Source organism: Brachyistius frenatus, unplaced genomic scaffold (genome assembly GCF_029030835.1).
Source record: "Brachyistius frenatus isolate BFR_SWC_R1_liver_20210118 unplaced genomic scaffold, ASM2903083v1 Contig_2, whole genome shotgun sequence".
Classification (NCBI taxonomy): domain Eukaryota; kingdom Metazoa; phylum Chordata; class Actinopteri; family Embiotocidae; genus Brachyistius; species Brachyistius frenatus.
The window spans coordinates 2,962,094-2,984,440 of NW_027210601.1; the positions used below are offsets into that span (position 1 = coordinate 2,962,094).

Here is a 22,347-nt window from a genome sequence, read left to right on the forward strand (position 1 = left end):
GACGAGTCTATTCTCCTCCTCCTCATATAAAATGACTGTTGGGTGATTCACAAAATGCAACTATAACATCTTGAAATCGGCAGTGGAAGAGAAATATGCGTAGGCTATTAAAACAATGCTGCAATAATAAACATACCCAATTTCAAGTAGAAGTCCTGCTTTCAATGCCTTAGGCCTATAAAATTAACAAACAAAATTATTATCAGTGAAATGTTCTTGAAATATAAAAAAAGCAAAGTACTTATGCATGTAGTGTAAAACATGAAAATATTTATTTACTGTTACAGTATCAGTGAGCTAATTCCAGGATCAGCTGTGACCAGAATCAATTACCTATTATCAGCAATGCCCAGAAACTCATGCTGGGGTCAGCAAAGAGCAGAAAGAATTCAATTAGATAGCCTTTAATTTCTTGCAAATCAAAATGGCTACAAAGCCAGCAACAGCATTGTCTGTGTGATGCCATAACATTTTGAATGCATATCCATACTGCATAATGAGCAGGCTGCTATCATTGATATTCTAACAACATTAAATTTTGCCCAAAGGAATTGAATATTTCCGAGGCTAACAAAACATCCCAGGTCATCTCAGACAGCAATCTGTGTTAATTAGCCTGAATATAGTGCCAGGGCTCAGATAGCGTCCATAATATATTCTACATTCACCTTGAACATGTTGACTTTTAGCTGCTGAGTTACAGAGGATCCGGAAAATCCCTATTAGCCTTGCCATTAACAATCGAAGAACCCGAGCAACATCATGGAGGAAACATGACTTGAGTTGAGATCCAAAGGTGTTTATGAAGAGGGGATTCATTACGAGTTCCCCTTTCAATGACATCGAGCTTTCTCCCTGCTGAGCCACATCATTTGAAGGCATCCGGTGCGGGATGGGAAGGGTAGGGGGCGGGACGTTTGGGTGAGGAATAAAGCCACAGGCATCTGTTGGGATTCAGCGTGGATATACATTAACAACAAATTCAGAAGTGGTTTATTCTTTTTATATCTCAAAGCATCAGAAGGTGATGCTCATTAGTCTTTTAATTTAGCGTGCGTAAAAATGTCCAGATCGATTGTATTTTGAAAAGGAAAAAAAAAAAGGAAAAAAAACACGAAAACGTGAAATTTACCGAACGGTAAACCGGCAAATTTGTATAATCTAGAGAGGGAATGTAAGTATATTTTGCGTTATTAATATGTACTTTATGGCCTGTGGCCTAAATACATCGCAAATTATATCCAGATGATGAAAACGGGGGGCAGCTATTTTCTTAAAATGGCAGAGATGGATTTTAAAACAGCCACATCAGCGATGGAAGCTTTGGTTCGTATCAGCGTGAGTATATTTTTGTTTTTGTGTTGTCAGTGGATTTACATTGAAATTAGGGTAGGCTATGTCTATATTTTTTATTTAGTGTTCTATAAAGACCACATTCAGCATTTTAAAATGGAGATCCAAATGAACGCGCGAATGGTACCTGCTTCAACATTCTCTGAAATGGGCCTATTCCATTTGTTTCTGAGCCCGTTGAGATCAAATAAAATACTCTGCATGTGGACAATAAAATATTGCCAATCCTAAATTGTTACCTTAGTTATCCCCCCCCCCCCCTCTAATTCTGTAATCATATGGAGGAGATAAAATGCCTCATTCGGTGAATCAGACTGGAGCTTACTTCCTCTTCAAAACGGAGAGAATTTTTTTTTTTTCTTTCAGATTAGATGTTGCAAATGTCATCAAAAGATAAAACAGCATGAGGGCAGACTGAAATTACACATTTCTTTTTTGGGCTCATTGGATGGTCGTTTCCATGGAGACGAGATGCAGGACTTCTTGGGTTGCTGCTGAGGCAAAAGGAGGGAAAAAAAAAAAAAAAAAAAAAAGGTGTGTGGATGCTGCTGGCTGCAACGGCGGCTGCAGGGTTAAAACATAGCCAATCATTTTCAGACACGGTTACAATGGCCAGGGGTATTGAGGTGCACGGACAGCACACGGAGGTGCTGCAAGTGACGTGCAGCATCTTTTCATACTGTCGAATTAGACAACATAGTCCTTTTCCTCGAAAGCCCATCTCACCGGTGCGAGGGGCTGCTTGCTCGCGATATAATGCCTCGGACCCCTCCCATCCTTTCTAGAGACAGCTCTCTCCCGCTGCTGGCGATACAGTACACGTAGTCTACTGTCATGGCGCCTAGATTCCAGGTGAAGGTAAGAATGCGCTGCTTGCTGCGACGCATGTTTTACGCCTTTACCACGCTGGCCTCATTTAGCAGTGCGCACTGTCCATTTGAGATGGATGCACAGAGCCACATTTAGCCGTGGCGCATGTAGCCTGCAGAAAATGCAGTAGCCTGAAATTACGGTGGGCTGAACTGCTTGAGGAGGAGATAAAGACAGGCCGGAGTTGACATTGGAGAATGACACAGAAAGGCTGCTGTGGTGGACTGAGAGAGAAAGTAGGTTCGAATTAATCCAATTTCATGCTTTCATCTAGGACTAGGCTCCGCAGGAGCCAATCTCTTAATTGGCTGTAGCTCCATTTCACTATGTACACTGGGAAGATTTTGCTTTCATTAATCAACATGTCTGTGTGAGTTTTATCACCGGGCTGTATTGTGTATGTTTAGTCTTTCAAAAATTACAGATCCCCTTTATCTAAGGCCCACTGATTCTGCATCCCTATGCATGGTTTATAGTGTGCTGTGATAAGTTGTGCAGACGCTGCATCCCATCATATCACGGTGACAAAATCCCTAAATCCCCAATGCAGCATAGTCAGTCTTTTTTGTCTCGTCCTGGTTTTGAAGTTAACTCATAGTGTCTGTGATGACTGCCGCTGGCCCTGCAACAGTTTTGGTTGTAGGTTGAGGTTGTGTGTCAAGGGCATCCATGAAGCAAGAGAAAACAGGCCCACCTGACTGGTTATAATACTAAAAAATGTAATATGCTCCTCCTGTACTGCATTAACAAACACTGACTGAACACGAAAAAAAAAATCAGAGTAATTATTACACATAACAGGATATAGAAATGATAATGGGGCTGTTCTTAAACCAGGGCATTCCTCCGTGAAGCCGTTAGGGTGACTGCAGCTGTGAAGTCAGTGGTTTCTGCAACAGCCAGTGTCCTTTTCTGTCACATCCATGTCCTTGAGCAGGGCAGTGACATGCTAACTGCTCCAGTGTCCAGCTTTTCACTCGTTCTGACCGCTATGGATTCAAAAGTGAGGTAGAGAAAGAGACAAAGCTGCTATCAAACAGTGTTTTTCCATAGTGATATAAACCAATGAACAGACAGACAAATAACACTTCTACTATGTGTCATATTCCCTGTGTCATTGCACTGCATATTATCCTTGGTTCCCTACTGTGGTAGTGTGTACTGTGTCACCACAGAGGCCTTCGGTGTCTTTACATTGTCTGAATGTTGCATTAATTAAGATGAGTCTGATATGAGTAACTTGTGGATACACATCTGAGTCGGTAGTCACCTGTAACCTGGTGTAACCAATGGACTGTTTATAAAAATAAAAATAAATCACATCTGTATTTTCAGGTGTTGAGTAAGATATATGTAATAAATATAGACAATTTCCATGGTGTCATAAAAACATATGTGGGTTCTGGCTAAAGAGCTCATGCTCATATGCAGGGCTGTGATTTAAGGGATGCGAGTGGTTGAATAATTAATGTCTGGTCTTTATCCATATTTAACAAGATTGGTGCACTGTGTCGCCTTCTGTGACAGCTTTTCACTGCCCAGATACTGCACTTCCTCTACTGACCAAATAGTGGCAATAGAACTGTCAGGTATCAAAAATGGCTGGTCTGGTTAGATTCATAATCTTGTTGACAATCTATCATCAGATCGTTTCTGTTTTTAAATAAAATTTACTTTTTTAAGCTTCCAATTAAAGGTTTTTTGTTCAAATTTGCTGCTTCATGTATTGCATTCCTCAAGTTTTATTTCAAGATCTTAGAATAAACTAACTATGTTTTCTCACCACTTTGCCTCCAACAGTCTAACATGAAGAGCCTGGAGCATGAGTTGCATTGCTCTGTGTGTAAGGAAATAGTCAAACAGCCCGTGGTCCTGCCATGCCAGCACAGTGTCTGTCTCCTGTGTGCCTCTGAGGTCTTAGTGGCCAATGGCTACCCACCTCCAGAGCTTCCCCCAGAACCCAACTCCCCTGCCTCCACACCCAACACCCGCTCTCCTCGTCAGGCCCGCCGGCCCACACCTAAAGCTGAGCAGCGACCCATTGACCGCGTGCTGCGATCAGGTTGGATTTCATTTACAATCAAAGTTTAGTCTTTCAAGCAGGAGAGTGGGGGAATATCTTTGTCTTGTGTCAATAAAAAAAAAAAAATCTGTTAGACTTTTCCTTTTGTCCCTGTGCTCATGACTGGTTTTACCTCTTGGTTTGAGGTCCCCACCCGCCTTCGCCATCCATGCAACGATCTCCCGGACATGGGACGTATCCAGGGCGACGCCGTAAAGAGGGCCCCCCCCTGGTGATGATGTTCCCCTGTGTCCCTTGTGGCCGAGATGTTGAGCTGGGAGAGAAGGGACTTACTGACTGTCTGCGCAACCTCACCTTAGAGCGTATAGTGGAGAGGTAGGTACTGCACACACACACACACACACACACGCAAATATGAAACACAGTTTTCACAGAAAATAATGAAAAAAAAAAGAGTGATATTGTCCATTAATGTATTAATATGTTTAGGGTCAAATTAAAGGATACCTAAGACCGAAAAGCAGAGGGTGTGGGAGTCTTTCCAAATCTTATTGTTCAGCAGCAGCTGAACCATTAAAAACTCCTTCACAGCATTCACTGCAACACGCTGTAGCTACACTGGCTGACAGTGTGTTTCCACCGTGTAGCTGCTCACCTATTTTATACTGTTTGTCTCACTCTCACACCCTGCACCTTTTTCAATTTTCAGGGGACAAGATAAGGAGAAAGTTTTATCATGTACATATTTGTTTTATGCTTTTGAAAACTTTTTAATTTCTTCTTTATTTGGTGGTCACATCCCCTGTGATGATTAAAAAAAAAGAAAGAAAAAAAAAGCTTAATCACAGTGCAACAAATACAATAACTAAAACCTAAATATAACCTTTGTCCTCTTTCTATCTGTGTTGGTGCCTTCTCTCCACACCACCACCAGGTACAGACACACAGTGAGTCTGGGCAGTGTGGCTGTGATGTGCCAGTTTTGTAAGCCTCCTCAAACTCTGGAAGCCACCAAGGGCTGCGCTGACTGCAGAGCCAACTTCTGCAATGAGTGTTTCAAGCTCTATCACCCCTGGGGAACGCCACGGGCGCAACATGAACATATCCTGCCCACTCTCAACTTCAGACCAAAGGTACTGTGAGACACTTACTGCTTATCTACATGTAATATAATAAACTCTGTTTTCATATATCTTTTAGAAATTATTTGATAAAGAATATTTACAGAGACTTAAAAAATACTACAAACAACAAAAAAAGAAAATTCCTTTCCTGTTTGCACCACTTTCTAACAAGCTGTGCTCTACAAAGGGTTTCTAAACTGTTGAACGTATGTACTGAGATAAAGAAAGAGAATTCCTAGAACAGAAGTTAAATTATGTAACATAGTTTTAGAGATAAAGGTTATCCAAAAGCACCTGTTAAGAATGGTTTCACCTGTCTGTTGTTGTATGTTTTCAGAAAGTATGAAGGAATCTGGTCAAACATTTTTGAAATTTCTTAGACAACATTCTTATGAGCAGTCTTTCGCCTGATGCTGCTACAGTACATACACAGGATCTACTGCTATATTAAAAACGAGATGCCGAGCTGTCCAGTTAAAGCAGACATAGAGAGAACAGCTTTTCTAGTAAACATAGTTTCTCACACGATTGATCCTTCACACCATGTAAGAACATGGTGCACACTGATCCTCTCATAGACCATCATACCTGACAAAAAAAACAAAATCAAGTTTTCAAATTCATTGGTGTTAAAAATGTATAAAGGAATCGCAGAGATGGATTCACGCAGGTTAAATTTAACCCCCAACCCCACCCCCACTCCCACCCTCCACCCCATAGGTTCTGACCTGCCCAGAACATGATCAGGAGAAACTGCAGTTCTACTGCAGGTCCTGTCAGCGGCTGCTCTGCCCTCTCTGCAAACTGCGCCGCGTCCACACTGGGCACAAAATCCTCCCTGTGGCTCAGGCGTACCAAGCACTGAAGGTATAGCTCTCAATCTGATGTGTTTCTCTGCATGAATGCAACAATGAAAGGTTTACTGCATAGGAAAGTTATGAAAAACACATTTTAATGTGAAAACATACAGTTTAGTTGAATATATAAGATTGAAGTCAGTGTATATATTAAACCTCCTTTAATAGACTCCTATTGTCACTCCAGGGAAAAAAAAAAAAAAAAAATCTGTTTTGTGATCATCATTTAACTAAACTAAATTTACTAATTATTTACTAGTAGGTTTATATCTAAATTTTGAATTCCAATATGATTACTCAGTTGTAAACTAACCTGCTATTTGCTTCTCGACCATTTGAAGTTTAATCATTGAGTCAATATATTAGGATCTTTTGATAAAGTTCAGTAATACTGTGACATTTTAAAACTGCTTTACTTCAAAATGTTAAAAAGCAGCTTTTAAAATATTGTATGGAGGCTAAAAAAGCACAGCATGTACAGTAATATAGTTAAGTAAATGGGCGAATGCAGAGTTACTATAAGGCTGTGTGTAACGATTAATCTGTGTTTATCTGTTGTTTGAATGTCGTGTTTTCTGCTGTTTATTTGACAGGAGAAGATTACAAAAGAGATTAACTACATTCTGTCCAACCAGGACACAGTTCTGGGTCAGATTACCCAGCTGGAGAGTTCCATCACTCAGACTGAGGTGATTAATACTATTGGCCGACAAAATGATGCTGCTAAATTCCACAAAACTGTTGAAGCTCCTGTCTGTAGATTTTTACTTGGCCCATTGGTTTGGCTGCCAGTTGGCTGCAAAAAATGTGACCTCAGTCAGTATTGTAGAAAGTTGACAGAAAATATTCCAGTTTATCCTATGAAATACTTGATATAAAATATGAAGCCCTACACTGCACTGTAATAGTGGTATATAAATACAACATTGTTTTATCTGTTTACACCCCAACTAGAAGTCGTTAGTGGTTTGGATGCCAAATGCTTTTGTTTGTTGGTAAAACGGCTGCAGATATTCGATGTGACCTAAACTTATTTGACTCTCATTTTCACCAAACTGTTATGGAATTCATGCTTAGGTACTTACATAAATGTGTAAATGAAACCTTAGTCGAACTTAGAATCCGACTCTCAATCATGCTTCTCACAGAGTAGCATCTGTTGGTGCAACCAGGCAAAACAGCTGTTGATTTCATAGTTACAACTGGGCTTATGGAGTCAGAAATGTGTAAAAACAGAGTAAACATCATTTGATGTATTGTTTTTAATCCTAATGTTATAGAGAAGAGCAGCAATCTATCATTTAAAGCATCTTTCTTGTTGTTCTTGACACACACACAGGCTTTTTAAAAGTAATTTAATCTACTTGTGTGAATTTTGAAACCTGCCGTTTTTCGTAAACCTTTAATAGAAAAAGCCTTATGAATCAGGTTTTGCATGCCAGCATCAGCAGGGTGTTAGTTTTCAGATATTTGAACCTGTCCGTCTATCCTATTCATCACCAGGTAAACAGTGTGTCAGCCAGAGAGCAGCTGGCTCAGAGCATCAGGGACCTGACGGCCGCTCTGGCTGAGCGTCACGCGTCGCTCACCCAGGCTCTGGAGGTGGCGCGACAGAAGCGAGGTGAGGCACTGGCTGCTCAAGTGTCGGAGAGACGGGGCTTGATGGAACACGCCGGCCTCCTGGCGTTCACCCAGGAACTGCTGAAAGAAACAGACCAGCCCTGCTTTGTGCAGGCGGCTCGCCAGACTCACAACAGGTTTTCCATTTGTTTACCTCTGGCATCGCTCTCTGACTTGATAGAACAGATCATAGATTAACTCTGTCTTTATTTTTAATTTTTTTTTAATCATTACAACATGTGCTATTCTGTGCTAATCAGAAACAACAGAAATTGTAATTGATATTCAAAATTGTTCTCATTGTCAACAAATCCCATGAAAAACAGCAGTGAATTGATCCCATTAATGAGTATTATCTGTGTGTCCAAAGCCTGATATAGCTTTATATAGTCTCTCACAAAGTGCACCAGATGTGTTTTAATCTGTAGGTGAAAATAGTTTCCAACAAATTCAGTTTCCTTCTGTTAATTAACATTTGCTAAAAACAACAGTGCCCAGCTGTCTAAGAAAACTACTTCACCATTTATTACCAATAAATTTATATTTTTGTAACCTGTCTTTATCAGAAATGAATAGGTTTGGGACTGACTCAAACATGGCAGTGAAGTCTGGGAGCACTGACAGAGGAGTAATGCGCTGTTGGTTTTCTCCCATTCGTGGGATTTGTTGACATTATTTTTTATACAGCCTTCCCACCTCATCAGTCTGTCTCCCCCTCCCACTCATCCTAGATGAAAGCATTACGTAAACACAGTTCCTCCTTGATTCCTCTGACACTGCTCTCCCTGTTTTTCACTGTACCAGGCTGAGTAAAGCGATCGAGAATCTCCAGCATTTTACATTAGCTGCGGATCCATCCTTCAGACACTTCCAGCTGGACGTCTCCAAAGAACTCAAACTCTTGACAGAACTGAACTTCATCCAGGGTGAGAGGGGGGAGTGGTGTTAAGAAGGGCGAGGAAGGGTGAGGGTGAGGATGGAGGTAGTGGAAGGGGACCAGATAAGGAGGAAAGGATGCGAAGACTAGAGTGAATGTGACCAGTGATAGAGGTGAAGATGGCAGTACATATATGACATGTCAAACTCATAAATTTGAGTTAACCAGTCAATCTCCTGTCTTAGCTCCCCTGGCTCCAGTAATTGACACCCAGCGCACTCTGGCCTACGACCAGCTCTTTTTGTGCTGGCGCCTGCCCCCGCAGTCTGCAACCGCCTGGCACTTTTCTGTAGAGTACCGCCGTCGGGGTGTGGTGCCAGGAGGAGCGTCCAGGGGCGGGATCAGAGGAGGGCTAGCTGCCGCTCGCTGGGGCTGGCAACGACTGGATGAAGTGAGTGGAAGCAGTGCTGTGATTGACAGGTTGGAGATGGACAGCGTTTACGTGCTGCGGGTGAGAGGCTGCAACAAGGCAGGCTACGGGGAGTACAGCGAGGAGGTGTACCTGCACACACCGCCAGCACCAGGTGAGGACACGCAGTGAACTTTTCAGTTGTCCGTATTAACAAGTGGACAGGAAGAGCCAAGGGAAATTGCCTTAAACATGCTGTGTGGAAAAAAAAAACCCATCAAATTAATTAACAAGGCGTAAGAGTTACTTTTAGACACATCACAGCTTGTAGTGGGAAAACAAACACACCTTGATTCCTGCTTTTAAATCAAGTATGACTCACTGATGCATCAATGTCGAGAATAGCGTTGGAAATGTTGTTAAATTGGTCAGAACGGTCTGTACATGTCATTATGTACAATAAAAGTATTACTGGTCCCATTAACTGGTCCTCCGGTCCATAGAGGCAGAGAGACCCTCTTAGTGTGACTTCAATGAAGTCCACAGTCCGCTTTCTGGGCAAAAATGTAGTCTTAAGCTGTAAACGAGTGAAGTATGTATATCATCCTTGGTGAGTTGCAGTGAAAGGCAACAAACACAAAGAGGGAATTTTGTACAACAAGCAGACAGCAACTTTATCTAAATCTAAATCCCTTTCAAAATGTTTGTTTTACTTTTTTAAGTTATTGACCCAAATTGCACTCCAAATGTAAGACACTGGATAAAAGCATGTGCCAAATTAGGGGAATGATTTTGCACATCTATAAGTGATTGTATCGTAGTCTATACTGCAAATAACTCCAATCTGCTGCTTGTTTGAGTTTGGATTCACTTTCTTCCAGTAAGCTTTCAACTGAGATGTAACGTACATATTCTGTATGTGTCTTAGCCAACAGTTACATTTTCAATCAACAGTTAGGTGAGCTGTAATGCAAAAAAAAGGCTGCTGATTTTCCCCCTGGCGATTAAGTACACTTGATTTAACTTGAGGACTCTGTTAAATATTTGTTCTATATTATATTACAGGAGTGGCTTGAGGAACTTTGAGGTGAAATGATGGGACTGATTAAAGTCCCCCATCATGCTCTTTAAACACCTTTAGGATGGAATTGGTTTAAAGGAACTTAAGGAAGGTCTTTACTAAAGGCTTGATGGCTGCCCGACTTAGTGTAAAGTGTATGACAGGAGCCATTCACCTACATTTTTTCATCATTTACAATTGAAGCATTAGAACGGTTGCCATGGTGAAATGCTTAAAAATTCATTTTAAATTTTTTTCTGCCATTCCTATTTTCTTTTTCCGATTATCTCCACCTCTCTCTCCACTTCCAACACATCATCACTTTCCTGTTCTTTATTTAATCACCTTTCTCTCATGTATTTTTTTTTTTCCATTTCACAGCTTTGTACTTGTCACCCTCTACTGTGCTACTTCCACGCAGCCTACCTACATGCCTCCTACAGAACGTAAGAAGTGCATTCATACCCTGTCACCTCTTCTCTGTACTGCCATGCCACATAATTATCTCCTCTTCCCCTCTCTCTCTTTGTGGCCATCCCACTCATCCTCTGTTCTTCCACCCCTATTGAGACGCCCACTCATCCCTCCGTCTCCCACTTTACCTCTTATAACGCGATCTGTCCGAGTGCTGATGAGGTTGGCAGTTTGTTAAGTCCTGAGGCTTAACAACATGGATCGGATTCAGATCTAGGACTTTTTAATAGTCGATTTGAGTGGTTGGTGAATTCCTAGTGTCCCTGTTGGCTGTTTTCCCCTCCTGCTATATTGCATATCCTCCCTCTGGATTTCCTCTTGAAAAGAACAGCACTTCCCACTGCCAGAACTTGGTTGCGACACCTTCTGTATTTTACTCCCTCAGTCATCAATGGAGAGATCGATGTCGTTTTCTCTTGCAGTGGTGGTAGGAGGAGGTGCATGCCTGCTCTCTGTCCCTCTCCCCCCTTGCTTCTCCTCTCAATGGCTTCTTATTCTCCTTATTTCTCTTCTCCTCGCTGCTCTCTGACTGTAACTGTACCACTTTCCCCCTGTTGCCTCTGAGTCTTCCCTCCTGTCACTTCTAAAATTCCTAAATGTCATTTCTGAATGCACCTGTCTCTTTGTCCTCTCATTCCTCTCTCCTCTTCTCGCCTCCGTTCTCTTCTTGTTTTCCTCCCCTCTCTGTCCTTTTCTCTTCCTGTCTCCTCTCAGTGCTAAACTTCTACCTTGACTCCCGCTGGGGTCTCCATGCCGACCGGCTGGTGGTCAGTAAAGAGCAGCGCTGTGCTCGCAGCGTCCCTGGTCTCTCTCTGCTACAGGCTGCTGACAACGCCCTCACTTCCTGTCACCTGACTTCTGACCTCCTGGTGGGGGATGTAGCTATTACACAGGGACGGCACTACTGGGCATGCTCAGTGGAACCTGGCTCTTACCTAGTTAAGGCAAGTAAATCCTAGTAGTATTCTATTTGGATACTACATACTCACAGTGCAGAATACATAGTATAGTGAAATATAGTATGCCAGGATCAGACTTTACGATTTATACATAAGCGATATTAAAGCTCTGTTTCAACTCTTACAGGTTGTTGTTTTTTTCAACAATTTTAAATATTCCTGACCAAATATACAATAATTGAAGTTAAGGTTTGAAACAAAACAATCATAGGTATTATCTATCAAAAAGCTGAAAAACACATATTGACCTGCCTCATCAGGACTGTGGGACTGTTTGATTGCAGTTGTTTTTGAAAAGGGTCATATAGAAAGTTATCACCAGAGTGGATGCATCTTCATCTCACGAAGATGTATGTACTTCTGCTTCACTTTAAATGAATAAAGATTAAGATTTGCTACAAAATAAATGTTGATTTAATTACAAACTGGTTGCTTTTCTTGGGTCTTGAACAGGTGGGAGTGGGTCTGGAGTCCAAACTGCAAGAGTGGTTTCACCTTCCACAAGACATGGCCAGTCCACGGTGAGTAGAGGGAACATGAAAAATAAATTAACAGAAATAAAATAAAATTGAGGAATAAATGTATGATTTGCCATAAAATAAACACATATGTGTGTGCTTCAGATGAAAATAAACCAACAGATAGATTTGGAAATTGGTCTGACATTTGCAGCTTTATCTATTTGAATTTAAATCCTCAATACACAGAAGTATGCGAAAAGTCAAGCAGGGTGAATACTTACCAACTATTTACCTTGAACCTCAAGCATGTGCAATTTAAAGTGCATTAAAACTACTTATACAGTGAAAAAAGAAGTCAAATAGAAGTAAATAGATAAATTGTAAGAACATCTAGATTTTGCACTCAAATTGGTGCAAGAGAAGTCTGAATCCAAACTTGATCAAAACTATGGGGAAAAAAAATAGGCCGAGCCTAACTGAATAAATCCAGGAACATTGATTTGTATTAAAAAAAAAAAAAAAAAAGAAGGTATTTTATCAATATTCACTAATACTACTTAATACTATCGAGTTTAAAGTCTGTTTTGGAACACTAAAGGTTGTATAAATACAAGGATACTGCATGTTAGGGGTGTACATTCAGCAAATAGTTTGGAAATACCTGTAATGGTGGATAAAAAATAAGTAAAACAGACCATAGAGATGACTCATCTGCTGTAGCAGTCAATTTCATCCTCATTTTTGAAAACGGTCTCTCCAGCTACGACCCAGACAGTGGCCATGACAGCGGAGCAGAGGATGCCCTGGACTCTGCTCCGCCTTTCTGCTTCCTCACTATGGGGATGGGTAAGATCTACCTGCCCCAGCACAGCTACCACCACCACGGTAGCCACGGGAACAGCATCCGAGACCCCATCACCAACGGCAACAGCCCCTCCTCGCCCGTAGGCCTCACCTACCCGCTGCCGCCCCGGCTCGGTGTGTGCCTTGACTTTGAGAAGGGACGTGTCACCTTCTACGACGCCCACTCTCTGCGACCTCTGTGGGAAGGCCACGTCGACTGCTCCGGCCCCGTGTGCCCGGCTTTCTGTTTCATTGGTGGAGGGGCACTACAGCTGCAGGAGCTGGTAGCCAATCGCAATGCAGATCAGACTCCGGTCAGACGGGTAACAATCCAACCCCGTGGCTCCAATTTAAATAACAACTGATGCCTGAACGGAGGTTTTAATGGTAATTTGGAATGTATTTGGTAATTGTGAATTATTTACTCAGCTAGAGCGAAAAGTTAGATATCTCAGCGACTTTCTTTTGGTATTTAATTTTCTTGTATAAGAAAATGTTTCTATAGGAACAAATATGCAATGTAATTATGTTTCTTACATTTTTGTTACATGCAGTTTTGCAAGAATTATTGCTTAAGTATTGTCTGGTAAATCCAGCACTTGATATGTAATTATATCTCCGATGCTTGCACTTGTAGCTGGCTAAATTGCATACATTTATAAAGCTTATGTATATAGGGCACCACACAATTTTGTCTTTATTGTAGAAGCTTTTACTCATTTCATGTTCTCAATGTTTCGCTTTTGTTGTAAAGATATGAACATTATGTGAGTAAAAAAAAAAAAGTCTAGACTATTTTATTGCATCTATAACTAAAACTGTGTTTAACCACAGTTAACGCTAGTCATTCACCCATTATGATCCCAACCAAAGTCATTGTTTTTCTGGGACGTAAATGTGGTAAATTATAGGTAGAGAGGAACAATGAGGCAATACTGTAATTAGAAGCTCCAATTATACCTCTGCTGCACAGCTAATCACTAGTTTCCACAGTTCTGTTTGTGCATTGTATTTCAAATACATGAGTCAGATGTCTGTGTGTGTGTGTGTGTGTGTGTGTGTGTGTGTGTGTGTGTGTGTGTGTGTGTGTGTGTGTGTGTGTGTGTGTGTGTGTGTGTGTGTGTGTGTGTGTGTGTGTGTGTTTAATTCCCTGTGTGCTTGGGAACGTGTGGTATGACTGATAACAGCACTGACTGGCTGACAGTAAAAAGTTTTCTCGTAAATAATACTTTTGATTTTTTTTTTTTTTTTAACCTTGCTTGATTGTAAGTTAATGAGCAGCGCTTCTTATGAGAAGAATAGCAGATTAGCTCCATGTAAACTTCACCTGCTGGCAGAATGTTTGCAGAAGAAAGATGGATTAAGGAAATAAACACTGAATAAATGCAAATTGTTTCAATTACTGAACCACTTTCTGTTTCTTCTTCACTGAGAAGGAATCACTGTCACAGTTTCACCACTAGGGCGCAGCAAGACTCTACAGAACCCTAAAGGACATCTCCAACTTCATCTCAACACACTGCAGGTATTGTAATGGTTCGAATATTGTGAGTTGTGAAGATGAATAATTGGATCAACTTTCCAAACAATATTTGTTTTAGGATATTGGCAAACAGGTTCTGAAATCTGGCAAAAACAAGACACAAACTTTCTATTAAATCCTTACAGTTTACTGATATATGGATCTCTTGTATGGATCTTTAATTAACATTTATGGCCCCAGCTTTTTTTGTTATTACACTCTCAATAGCATGTTTTTAGCTTTGCTTACATTGAATTTAACTTCTTTCATTTACCATTTTGGTCTTGAATGGGCTATGAAATGTGCCATGTAATGATAACATGAGGAAAAAGAAGAGAGAATTGGGTCATGCAGGACTCAACAAAACATATTATATAGGCAAGCACCTAGTTTGTAAATGCACACACTGTAGCCAACCATTCACAGTCAAACGTACTAATTTATTGTGGGAAATACAATAACGAGGAATAACCGTTCTTTAGTTGCAAAGGATCAAAAATCAACTAACTGTTCATTGTCAGGTCTCTTGGGGGAAAACAGCAGGCAAAGATATACCAATGACAATTTTTTTTTTTTTTAATAGAAACAGATTCAGCTGAACGAATCCAGATCATTTATTTATCCTGCATAATTTCCTGTTCCACACTCCAGTCAGATGGTGGGAGTAATGCACTTCTAAGCTGGTTCACCAACTGCAAATAAACACCAAAGAAGAAGAAAGATTAGTGGGCTCTCATGAAAGTAAGACTTTTTCAAACTACAAAAACATATATGACCCACTACACTTTGACTGACTAATGATAGCCACAATATTAGAATCATTGATTTAATAGCCCACAAACATTTACGCATGTTGGCTGATTTGGACGACCATCGTAAAGTCGAACTGGAGGATTCCTGCCAAGTTTTTGAACTCCACAGAAAAGCATTCACTGCCAAATGGTCTCTTATACATTTGGAATCACATGTGAGACGTGCTGTGGAGGAATTACCTGTAAATCCCCTTTATTTTTTACACACATGCAATAAAAACTTCACATACTAACAGACATATAATGCTTGCCATATAGTCCCACTGATATCGTGAACAGGACAAAACTTTCGTTCTGTAAAGTTTAAAAGACGCCACCTACGGACTAATCAGGATTTACAACAGAAAGCAGATTTTGCAGATGCCTGAAATACCTAAAAACGTTGTAATGTTTGGCCTTTCCTGATAGGAAATAATGGGCTTATGGTATTTTCCACATATCAGAAGTCATTTGCCTGCCTTTGAGATGCTTACTCAATGAAATACCTCGGGTGAATAAATAGTGATGACCATCTGCTTTTGATGGAGATATTAACACCTCACATGTGCAGGCACTTAGCATTCCTTATGTAAATGTAATGTAAATCGCTGGAGTTTACCTTTTATGAGCTTCAATATGAAAATCCACACATGTGTTTAATTGGACCCACATTCAAGGGGAAACTGTACGGGGATTTTGGGTTTGCCTCAACCACAGAGGGAAAATAAAAACGTAGGAGAAAAAAAAAAAGAGATCGAGAGAAAAGAAATAATAAAGCACACAGCCTTGATACAAGCCAAGGTTATTTTTTAACGTCCTAATACCCTCAGATAAAAATATTGCCTCCAAAGGGAGGGTCAGCTCTGATCCCTCATGATATAGAAGAAGTGGAATGTACTGTAAAGCATGAATACAGTACCGCACAGTCCTCCACCCACCCCCTTGAGCTTGCTGCACCTCTCTTCTTTAGTCCAAATCTGTAACAGATTGGGTTTAGTCTGACTGGAGGTATGTAGCCACAACACCACATGTAGGGGTCTGCATAATCCCTCTGCTGAGTATTAAGCACACAGCATGGGCATTCTTTTAAAGACCTGGCAGGAATTACCAATCCATAATCTCCATGATCATCATTTAGTATAGTTCATGGGCGAGGACGGGGAGTCGTCTGAATTTATGAAGGATCTCAGAGCTGTACACAATCTGTGAAAGGCAGTGTGTGGTGCCATCTGGAGAACACAGAGTCTGTTGGAATCCGCTAACCCAACTGTCTTAAATGACATGAAGCTAAACCACATGTTCAAAAGACCTGATTTGTTTGCTGAACGCACTACGTGGTTTCTATAGCCCGAAGTGGAATACATTGTTTATGGAGAACCTATTCTGCTGAGTCAAAACCATCATTATGGATCTCCGTGATGGAGGCCTGCAATAGAAATTAAGTAGCCACTGGGTGAAATAAGAACAACAACAAAAAAGACATTAATATGATGTGCTTGTGATGCAAGTTTGCTTTTTGAGAGCTGGTACCTACGCTGCGAAAGTTTTATTTGATTCATTATTCATCTTCCGAAGGACAAAATCACAAGAGGTGACGAGTGAAATTTTTCTCCCTCTCCATACGTATCAGGTTATTTACTCTCCCAATTGAATCACATTCACATCATTCATTTATTGTACTGAGTTTGCTCTGCCTTTAAATTCAATAACGTCGCTTTGATCTTATTTTTTCCAGACGTGGCCACCACTGGAACATTTATGTTTCTCTTTCTCATCCATCCATCCACCCATGAGACAGAAAAGCATTAATAATATACAACTTCCTGCCTTTATCACATTGATAATCTGAATCCAGATAGAAGGGGGGGAGGGGGGAAATCAATCAGCTAAATGTTGGTCTAAGAGGATTTGAGGGGCATAGCGGGGGCATCTTCCCTTACTATAATAAATGAGGGGTGTCAGTAATGCTAGACACATCCCATATGGCCACATACTGTAACCCAGTGCACTGCAATAGTGAGAGAAGACACAAGGCTAATTCACTTTAACATTTACACTCCAGTGGAATATTGGATTTGTGTACTTTGTTTTCTCCATTCAATGATGCAAGGAGTTTTAAGCAATAATTGTGTAGTTTACCGTGCAAAGCTTCCTGCATGCAGTGCACAAATGCACAATTAAAGTGCCCTCTGACATCCAGCGGTACACTACAGGAGCAGATTGGGAAATACACATATTCGTTTTCTTGTTAAGAGTTTGATGAGAAGATAAATACCACTGTCATGTCTGTTAAATATGAGGTTGCAGCCTACAGCCAGGTAGCTGAGGTCAGAGCGAAGCTAAATTGATCCTTTTCCTTTGCTGTGGAAGCAGTGACTTCCTAGAGTCTGACACCTCGGATAATCACTGTGGATACTGTTTCCTCCCGTTTCTAGCTTTTATGCTAATCGAACTATTTTGCAAGACTTTGAACTATTTCTTTAACTCCGGACTAAAACCATGAACGCGAATGTCTCACTCTTTACGAGTGATTTCTTTCTGAACGCAACACAACGGTTCGCTGCTTTCAAACATTAACATATTTTTGTTTGGATCAAGTGTGAGAAGTGGACCACACTATATTACATAGCTCTTGGCCCCGAGGCGTATAACTTTCAGGATGGCGAAGCTTCAGATATATGTCTGTACACTCAGACTTAACAACGTGGATATTATTGTTTCCATAAAACCAAGGTGTGGGAGAGCATTTTAGCGAGACTAATGACACAAAATTCTTTGTAGCAAATGGCGTGAGCAGGTGTGGGGCCATTGCATGCGTGGTTAGAAACCATGATTTTGGATGGAGCTTTATGTGCTATCTGACATATCCATTCAGTAAGTCTGTCAGTCAGTCAGGATGCAGCATATTCTGAGTGGTTTTCCACCATGGTCAAACATGCTGAGTCGGACCGCAATATCCCCTGCACTGTTAAAATTCCAGATCTCCAAGAAGTAAAAGGAAAGTCAAATCAGTATGTCAACAGGGGATCTGTAAACCACACGTTTCCCGGACAGCTCTGTCAAGACCAGCTGTGCATACATCATAGCCTGCATGATCTGTGCACACTGTTAAGAGAGGTAAGAAAAAGGGAAAGTTAGAGGTAAAGAAAGAAAACAGACAGAAAAAGAGAAAGGCGCAAGGCAGCTGATTGCAGCAGAACATGAAATGGAGGAGGGGGAGTCAGTATTTGATCTGTGGAAAGATAAAAACACTCTGACCATCTCTCTGAAGTCTAATGACTCCTTGGTCCTATCTGTTACCACGTCAATGCCTCACAACAGCCCACCCCAGCCTCCTCGTCTGTCCCTCCTCACCTTCCAGATGCTCACCCAGTGACAGGGTGAAAGGTTGGCAGGTGCCTCAAGGAGCAGCGAGGAGCCCCAGGGTCAGATTTCTCTGGGGTCAAACAGTCGCGGTCTTTGGGTGGAGCTGGGGCGGAGGGGCAATATGGCTGGTGTCCAGATAGACGGAACCACAGAGCAGAAGTCTGACCTAATCAACTTCAATTATGGGTAATGACAGACAGCCACGCCTGTTTGAGGAGGCCGCAATCAGCTTTCAGGGTATTAGCCCACCACAAATCCATAATCCTCAAATCCCCGACTTTTAGCGTTTCGATATAAAGTCACAAATGCGTCAACAAATGTAACAGTGCGTTTGTGCAGTTTCTCCCAAACTCATTTGTAATTCTAAAATAAATAAGTCGCTGCACGTTTCATTTGACAGTCACTGAATATATGTGACTTACTGCACGATAGCTCAACTCTGCAGCCTCTTTAAATGTGTAATTAGTTAGCAGAATAAATCGATAACATATGGATCTGTGCCCAGACGACTGAGTCTATGTGATTTCTCTGATCATGCAAAGCAAAGAGACCTCGACCCCGAACGCCGGACCTAATCTTGTGGAACAAGAAAGGACATTAACTGCATAATGAGACACCAAAGGCAATATCTTGTATGCAGTCAGTGACGCTCGCATCCATCGACTGAACGTAATTAGTTTTTGTATGTGACTTCAGGTTCAGCTCAGCATGTCTGGCTATCTGATACATGTTTCAGTTTATCCATAGTCCTCTCATTATAACAGTGGAATGAGTCAATAAAGTTTGCAATGTCCACACTGGAATCAATGTGCTATCGGCAAAACACGAGTTGTCTTCCTGATGGTCTACAGCTGTGTGCGACTAGCAATCCGATTTAATTCCCCTGTACAGTAAACTCTATCACAGTAAAACAATGCAGTGGGCAGATTAAGACTACTAGAAAGAGTTCCCCTCTTCTTCCCATAACTATCCATTATGTAAATACAAGATGAGGTCATTTTATTCCAGTCTAGACATGTAGCCCTCCATCATCCACCCCTTGCTGTGTACACAGCGCTGACCCACATTAATACATTTATAATCAATACCTCCTCGGGTCCCGCGTGCAGACTCGCCTATCAGATGTTGAAGGAAATTGTGCAGTCCAATTTAAAATGGCCCAGGGGGAACTTTCATAACCATGTGCCAATTAGTTCCACTGTCAATAATGGTAATGCTAAAGGACATTGTGTTTCAGGGTGAGAGGAGAGAATAGATAGAGGGAGGCGGGAGACATCATCAAGCTTATGCCCGTTGTTCATTGTTAATGGCTGTTACACTGACAAGAAGCATTTGATCAGACACACACACATATAGTGGGTTCGTGGATGTGGTTGAGGGGGTTGTGTTATTGGGCAGAATTACACAACCCGTGAAGATAATAAGTAATGACGTCTTATAAAGGTCAACAAACAAAGCACTAGTGGGACAAAACACAGGCCGTGTGATGAGATTCATTAGGACAGCATTGAGAGCGTGGAGGGAGAGAGAAAGGGCAGACGAGAGAGAGAGAGAGAGAGAGAGAGAGAGAGAGAGAGAGAGATATGGGGGGTGGGAGGGGGGAAGAGGGGAGGTTTGTATTTTTTTGGGGGGGGTTGCATTCCTCCGCTGTTTCACCGTGGCCGTCACAGCAGCAGCTGAAACAGGTGTGCCTTTTTACTCAGGCCACCGGGGGCAAGACAAGTGCTATTCTCACATGGTTAAGGCTGGTCACACTTGACCACACTCTGACCTTACACCCACTTGAGTAGCCCAAGACTTCATTAAGTAGGCCCTAAGTAGCACACAGGTCCCACAACTATTATCGCAGCAATTTAATACAGACTCTCGGCGTCCCTAAATGATTTTGGCTCAAGGATATTTATGAGCTCTGTGCTTATCACTGTCAAAACTTTCAGGAGCCCTGCTTTGAATTCAGGACCCCCGATGAGAAGTATCACCGGGTTCTCCACCCTGATGTGTCTACTTTGATTCATGGTCACCTCAGCTGTCTGAGGAGCCTCTTCTCAAGTTTGGAAAGTTAGCAAACAAACTTTGCTTCACTCAGCGTGATCTGTCTGAGCACAAAAGGGTTTCCAAAGGGTCATTTGCCATTTCAGGTTGGAAGCATCAAAGATATTTAAGAGGTGGTCTCGTTCAAGGATCAACACCAACTTAACCTAATGCTTTGATTGGGAAAACTATCACCTTAATATGTCAATGCTTGAGACTGTCGGACTTTAGTCACAAAGATTAACTACTGAGATTTGGACTTGATTTACTTTTGACCAATCTGCCTACAGACGCTACTTAAAGCATAAAAAGCAAAAACGTGAAAATTTCAAGTTTTGATGTAGTGAAAGCGACAGATAGTGGCCGGAAGATCTGGCATAGACACAGATCTTACATTTTCTTGCTCCTGCATCGGGGATAGCTGTGGCCAGAGGCATTTTGTTTTTCGGGTCGTCTGTCCCTTTCTTGAGAATGTAATATCTCAGAAACGCTTTGAAGAAACTTCAAATTTGGCACAAACATTTACTTGGATGCAAAGATGAACTGTTTAGATTTTGGTAGTCAAAGGTCACTGACCTCACAAAGCATGATTGTGGCCATAACTTAATCATCCATGCACTAAAATGGAGCAACATTACACACAAATGTCTAAATAGGTTAAAATGATGATGTAATGACATTTTATTTCCAAAAGGCCAAAGGCCAATTTCACTGTGACATTAAAATGTTGTGCTAAAACACTCTTCTGGCCATGATTATCAGAGCAGCAGACTGTGTCGGTGTTGGTCAAAGACTTAATTGTTAACACTAATCTTGGGTGTTCACCTTGAAACTGTGCTGATTGTGTTTATTTTCTTTGCTCTCGGGTTGAAGATGTGTGTGAAGCATCCACGTTTTAGAATTCTGTGACTTCTTTTCAGCAACATTAATATTTTAAGAATCGTCTACTGTCATGGTGACAACTTTGTGTTCTATCAGAATCAGATTTATTGGACAAATTCCTTCAAAGTCTTCATTACACATATCATATGAGTCTGGACAGATATGCAAACTGTAACTCGATTGGCTGGCAGAGGAATACACCCATGAGGCGGGAATTATGCAAATGAGTATGAATCTGCAAATCATTGAACTACTTGTTAATAGCTATGCTAAAAGATACATCTTTGAAAGGAGCCTTATGTAATTTAGAACATGTTAATTTGCCCTGGAATTGCATTTTACTTGAACTGGAGTTGTCAGTTGTTTTTCCTATGATACTGATGTTTAAGGTTAACCCTAACCCAGCATGCATCAGTCGGTCATGCAACATCATGGGTGTGGTTGATTCTGATCACTTCACTCAATGAGGGCGCTGAATGAATACTTTTGCCCTCCGGTTGGTTTTAGACACATCAGCAGCTTCTTCTCTGTTTTGTTCCATTCTCACACGGTTTTTGACTTAATCATGTGAGTTTCTTTCTTTGTAGCAACTGAAACATAAAATCTAGAGAAGTACAAAAGTTGAGATTAAAAAATATTCAAGTAAATGTAGAATTGCAGTTTTCTAAATTCAACAATGTATAAGTACATAAAAAAAATAGTTTGTGACCTTAACAAGAGTAAATTGTTGCTTCCACCGCTGAATTTAACATACTGTCGTACTTTAGTGGCTTTTAATAAGGTAATGGGCCAGTTTTTCAGATTTAAGTCATAAAATTGTTTCTG

The 22,347-nt window shown here is 41.2% G+C and overlaps 1 protein-coding gene across 3 annotated transcripts; it reads left to right on the forward strand.

Annotated features, from left to right (window-relative positions):
* Positions 1–918: 918 nt before the first annotated feature.
* trim46b (tripartite motif containing 46b) lies at positions 919–14,337 on the forward strand. Of its 3 annotated transcripts, none has more exons than XM_069693306.1 (12): positions 919–1,338; positions 4,024–4,285; positions 4,432–4,621; positions 5,181–5,379; positions 6,091–6,237; positions 6,821–6,916; positions 7,731–7,984; positions 8,652–8,773; positions 8,970–9,308; positions 11,382–11,611; positions 12,080–12,147; positions 12,848–14,337. In XM_069693306.1, exons 1-12 carry the CDS (start codon positions 1,246–1,248, stop codon positions 13,293–13,295), a joined length of 2,448 nt encoding a protein of 815 aa, XP_069549407.1. In that variant the 5' UTR covers positions 919–1,245; the 3' UTR covers positions 13,296–14,337. The 3 variants fall into 3 exon arrangements, with proteins under 3 accessions (XP_069549407.1, XP_069549397.1, XP_069549416.1); XM_069693315.1 differs by lacking the exon at positions 919–1,338 and adding an exon at positions 2,188–2,211; XM_069693296.1 differs by lacking the exons at positions 12,080–12,147; positions 12,848–14,337 and having other exon boundaries at positions 11,382–11,641.
* Positions 14,338–22,347: the final 8,010 nt, after the last annotated feature.